Source organism: Topomyia yanbarensis, chromosome 2 (assembly GCF_030247195.1).
Source record: "Topomyia yanbarensis strain Yona2022 chromosome 2, ASM3024719v1, whole genome shotgun sequence".
NCBI lineage: Eukaryota > Metazoa > Arthropoda > Insecta > Diptera > Culicidae > Topomyia > Topomyia yanbarensis.
Window position 1 is genome coordinate 219668637 of NC_080671.1, and position 6000 is coordinate 219674636.

Consider the following 6000-nt stretch of genomic DNA (forward strand, 5'->3'; position numbering starts at 1 on the left):
TGCCGCTCAGCAGCGAAAGGGGAATGGGTGTCGCAGCTCTCCAACGTGCAATGTTGCATCCGAAGTTTTGTATCAAAACAGAGCAAAACTTTCTCTTTTGCTCACTGAAAAAAATCGCGGCGGCCATGTTTAACTCAACAATTTGGTCATCGATGACCAATTGTTTAGCAATGTTGAATTTCGAAACACGCCTAATCTGATGGATGTTTTCTGCTAGACCATCGCAATCTCATGAAAATGGGAGAGAGCTGAGCTGTAAAAATTTCTCTGAATGATGTTGCTTCACGGCTCAATAGCGCCTGCGAAGCATTGCACAGCAGATGGCTTCAAAGGAATAACATTTATTCCTTTGAAGCCATCTTTAATATTTAATATTCATCATATATACACATTCACGAAGGTAAAAAATAGCCGAATACAGACTACATACGATTGGATTTGAGAGCAATGGTAAGCATGCATACACTCGTGTTTGAGAGAATGAATTATGCCTGCTTCTATTCAGTAGTTCGGATTCCAAGCCCTGCCACTTAGCCTGATATGCTGGTTATATACGCTACGAATGTCCTTAGTCGTTGCCGATCAACCGGAAAACCAACTTTGGCGCTATCGATTATCCAATTGACAATGTGTTTCCTCTTCTCTCGTTAAAATATGCGTTCCTCCAGGATTGCGAAAAGCTTCCCGGATAGAATTTTACAATCGCATTTACCCTACAAACAATCATAAAACAATAAATATTATAGTTATTACTGTTTCAACATTGTTCGATACAATGTTCTCAAAGTAGATTTACAATAAAATTTCATGTAACAATAGTACTGTTCAGAAAAAAACTGATACAGTAAATTCACATTAAATTTTACTGTTTTCGAGAAAAAATTTATGGAGAAAAATCTATTTTTTTAATGTTAAGATATATAACCACCCCCCTTTTTTACTGTAAAAGTCTATTTTACATTGAAATTTACTGTAAAAACGTTAAAGTTTATTGTTTTTGTATTGTAGTATAATACTAAAACTCACTGTAAATTATTGTAAAATTACTGTACTGTCACAGTGAAAATCATGGTTTTATTACTGTACATTTCTATTCGGGTTGCTTTGCTTTCAGATTTAAGCGAATTGTGCTTTCAGGAACAATACATGCAGTCGCTGCTCGACGGATAGAGTGACTATTTCTAACAAGATCGACAGCTTTTTCCACTTGCACGAACGGGTAAGGCTTGTATTTACCTGAGTGCATATAAGGAGAGTGACGACACTGCCAAAATTGGAACAATGATTATTTGTCAGTGTCATTCCAAACGAGTCAAATCCATGTATTTTGAGAGGTCGTTTGTTCGTTTGGAATATTACTGACAGATAATCATGACAGTTGTCTTCACTCTCCTTACATACACTCTGGTATTTACGTACCACCCCGAATTGCGCAGAAATAAAAACAAGATGTAAATAACGGTTCCAAATATTTCGCATCACTTTTTATCGGTCCAATAGTAAATAAAATGAAAAATGTGCCAGAATATACTTGAAAGATACCTACACTGCCGTTATAAGCTTAATTGTCCCATGTTCTATGGGATTCCCTATATACATGGGACAATTATGCGTAGAACGGCAGTACACTGCATAATCACTGAAAAATTAGCCGGAAAAGATTATTTTTCAGATAAAAAGCTTCTTTAATGTTCTTAATCTTCTTAGCACCAGTGTTAGGACGCATAAAGTTTGGAGGTTTTAGTATGTGATGATGGCTTTGTTTATTTATTTACCTTTACCTGGCTTTATTTATTTATTTACCTTACATGAATGATTTGCTTTAAAAAGTCAATCGCTAAACATATTACAAACAATTCTTTCTTTCAGAGTGCTACTCAGAGGACTCCTGCTACTAATAAAACGAGCACCTCCGTGTCCAAGTCAACAAGCCGGACATCTACTACATTAAAACCGAGCAACCCTACGACAATTCTACGTAAAAGTAATACAAATCCCAATAAAAATCCAACTTCAACCCCAGTGCTGAAGATAGGCGCAAAGACTTCTCCGTCTGGCAAGTCGGTTCCGACAAAATCAGCTATTTCAAATCTCGACGAAATAATTTTAGATGAGGAGAGAACCAAAAATCTTTTAGATATTGAGGAACACTTGACGAAGGGCAATCAGAGAATTATTAATAATGGAACTGATTGGCAAATGACTTTAAACGATTCCGCAGAAGACTAAATTTTTGTTCCTTTTTATATTAGGTATCCGTTTTTTTACTTGGTTTTGTGACAACATATTTGCATGTAACAGCTACTATTACTATTCTTGAAATCAAATCTTCAAAATGATTACAATTGGAGTGATACTAATTATTAAAACATGTAGTTATAATCATCTGCTAATTTTTAAATCGAACAAATAAGTCGCTATTTTCGCACTGTCAACTTCGCGTTTGGAATTCACAAAATCAAGACTATCCGACATAGCGTTAACTCTAATTGTAAGGGGCTTTAATTTTGAATGTCTGCAAAATGATAACAATCACAAAACGGTTTTTTGAATCGATTTTAATAAAAATCGCTTGATTAAAAAAAAAAGTTTAAAGCTATTGCATTTGCATTGAATTACTTTTGTAATTATTTCACACACATCGTAGCACTGAATAAAGCACTTTTAAATGGCGATCAAATTGTTATTTTTGGGAAATAGCCCATCTTGTGCCGAACATAGTGAGATTCAACTAACGGAACTGTTATTTTCGTGATTTTTTGCGATGTTGTGAGTAATTTGCAAGTGATGTTTTTAGAATAAAATTCAGTCAGTGATAATTCTAGAAATCCATTTTACACAACCGATAGTTTCCGTTAGTATGTAATGAAGATTTGAATGTTGATGGCAGGGAATGTTTTTTTTAATTCTAACTATACCTTTCAATGTGTAGATACAATTATACCAATTCAATAATTGTGCTACTCCATAAGAAAACACGCAATTGTAAAAGGCATAACAAAACATTTTATCAACAGAATAATTCCGTATATTTAAGCATTGTGGAGTCACGAAAGCATGCATTAAACATAGATCAATTATCTACTAAAACTTTATACCTACCAGTCGCGTCTCCTGTTTCGATATAGCTACCTTCTGTAAGTACAATATTTCATAAGTCAAGAACTAAGCCATCAATACGTATAATTAGCTTTCTTTTTCATCAACCATCAGCCTTTCGTGTACTACGTAAAACTTATGCACTTCAATCTTCACGTCAATACTAAAAAGAGAAAAAACGAAACCTTCCAGCGAAATTCCATCACCTTTGTAAGTTTCCATCAGCGAGTCGCAATATTATGCGTTAGTAGACAGTAAAAGATATTGTGTTCTATTTATTCTTCAGATACATTTGAACAGTAGTATGATATTATCATTAAGGAAGATCAATTCTATATTAAATTTGCAAAAGGGCGAATAAGATTTGTAAACAAACTTTTATTTTGATGGTTTCTCTTAATTTACTATAATTTCAAAGCAGAAAACAATTGAAATTACTTCTACGAAGCGTAAAAATTTACATTAACGCAAATTTTTATGAAATTCAACTGTGCAGCAGACTAATGAGCGAAACAAGTTTGTTTACAAAAAACACTTTCGCCCTTTTGACGAATTAATATTGAATTGTATTTAATTTTTTTTTAGATCAAGATGGAGAAAAAGGTGGGAACATTTGACACTTTTGAGTGTATTAGTACACGGAAACGAAAAACTACCTAAAATTGAGTTCCTTTGACTCAATCTCGTGGTATCGTGGGGGAACTTAAAATTAGGTAAACCGTGTTGAAGGTAGTTTCCATTTAACCACGGCAAAAATTACAACTGATTGATAAGTTTTTTATATTCAAATTTAAGTTGAATTTACCTAATTTTGAGTTCACCCCAAACAACTCAAAAGTACCTTCCTCCACGGAAGACCTCGACTGAGTCAAATCTCTTTTTTTGTTTTTGACAACACTAATAAGTGCGAAAGCGACGCACAACTCAAAAGTTAAAAGAACTTATTCTGCAGGTTGTTTTATTTAACCGTGTATTATACTTGCAAAATTAAGCATGGCGGTCGGGGCCCTTGAAGTAAACATCAACATCCGAACGAGCATCCTGATTCTTTGGCACACGATGAAAAGTGAGAAAAGTCCGAGCTTCACTTCGGGGGCCCTATTCTCACAGTCACGTCACCCAGTGACTAGAACAAAATTTCCTTCTAGTCACTAAGTGACGTGACTGTGAGAATAGGGCCCCGGATCTATCGATTAGAACACTTATGGACACTTTTTACATCGAAAATAATCGATTAAATTAACTATGACCGAACCGAAACAAAACTTATGGCAACAGAAGGGCCCGCTACGTCAACTGTTTGTGCTTTTCTTCTTCATATCCTCTTGTTTTTTCGGCTTCACCGAAGAAAAATGACAACCGCACTCACACACAGAAAAAAATGTGCACACCTGTAGCCGTCCTGCGTTTAGATGCAATCTTTCAGTTTTTCCCAACCCAATGAAAAGTCTAGGGCTTTATATTTGTCAAACTAGTCTTTGAAATATTTTACTACTTTTTACTAAACATACGCACAAGGTAAAACTATCGCGAACTGGTAAATATTTCATCATTATCGCAAAACTATAACCGCCATTTTGGACAATTAATTAGAAATGTGTCGCCATAAAGTTAGAAACGCGAATGATCCTGTTGTACCAACCATTCTAAGCTCGTTAGTTCACCCGCCAACTCATGCTAGTTGGATATTCAGCCTTATTCTGCATTACGACGGATCACATTTTCGAACGAATGTGGTTCGATCGAAGCAGGCCCTCGTTTGGTTTTGCTGTCGTTATTGAGAATACAAATCACATTCGTTCGAAAAAGCGATCCGTCGTAATGCAGAATAGGCTGATTATCTAAAAACTTACGAAAGCGAACAGATTGTGCCTTTATATCATCAGTCTAAACTATGGAGGTTAGGTCTAGTTTTCTGGAAGTTTGGTCAAGTAATTTCGGAAGGTCGCGCGGTAGTGTCATTTTCACCATTGAAATCGTTGTTCCACATGTGCCTAACATCCTCATCGCATATGAGTACAGCTTATGGTTTTCAAATCACACCATCACATTCAGTGTGTGTCGTCTATCTGCTTTATTTGCGCACATTGAAGATCAGTATGTATTATAGTGTAAGAAAAATAACTAGAAAGATACCGCTGCAAGCAGTTATTGTTTATTTATTAAGCTGTACCTCCTTCAACTTACAACTTCATCAATCAACAACAATCACAGTCATATCATGACAAGACTTAGACAGCAGCAAAACGATGTTGTGGTGTGTAAGATCAAATTATTATTTGCGAACAACCGTTGAACAAATACCATATTTGACAAAATACTGCAATGAATATAATTACCTTGATGCTAGTAGTAAAATGATTATTACTTATTATTGGTTGTTTATTCTATGACATATGAACTTTGATTATTGACGATTATTGGAACTCAAACATAATTTAACACATTTATATAAATATAATATTCATATGCTTGCAAATTTTATATAGTCATTTCATTATACAAAGAGCACAAAAGAAAGAAGTATATGGGGGTAATAAGCACGGAGTGAACGACGTTCGGCCTAAGTAAAGGGTGGGTTGATAATTACTACAACACTTTTAAACTAGGGCAACTTTTTCATACTTGACTGAAATTAACCAAATTTAGCCCAGTTTCTCTTTAGAGTGTACTGTATACATCCGCTAATTGTTGTGCAGTTGTCAGTGAAATTTCGTTCAAGATGGAAAAAAGTCAGCAAACCATTGGCGATTCTACGTCAAAAACTTTCACAGATGCACTGAAAATAATCGACACTATAAAACCATATGTAATTAAATGATGACTGATGACTGGCATACAAGTAAAGTTTTAAACTTGTGTAAGAAATAAAACTGTCGTTTTGAAATGGCAACAGCAAGT

At 34.9% G+C, this 6000-nt stretch overlaps 1 protein-coding gene across 3 annotated transcripts in view; it reads left to right on the forward strand.

Annotated features, from left to right (window-relative positions):
* LOC131682914 (serine-rich adhesin for platelets-like) overlaps positions 1-5583 on the forward strand; it is a 1216708-nt gene extending 1211125 nt beyond the window's left edge. For 2 of the 3 annotated variants that reach the window (XM_058964727.1, XM_058964728.1), the window contains one exon: positions 1870-5583. In XM_058964727.1, coding sequence (XP_058820710.1) covers positions 1870-2229 — 360 coding nt within the window. In that variant the 3' untranslated portion in view covers positions 2230-5583. The remainder of the gene's footprint in view (positions 1-1869) is intronic. The other variant, XM_058964729.1, reaches the window with a different exon arrangement.
* The last annotated feature ends 417 nt before the right edge of the window (positions 5584-6000 follow it).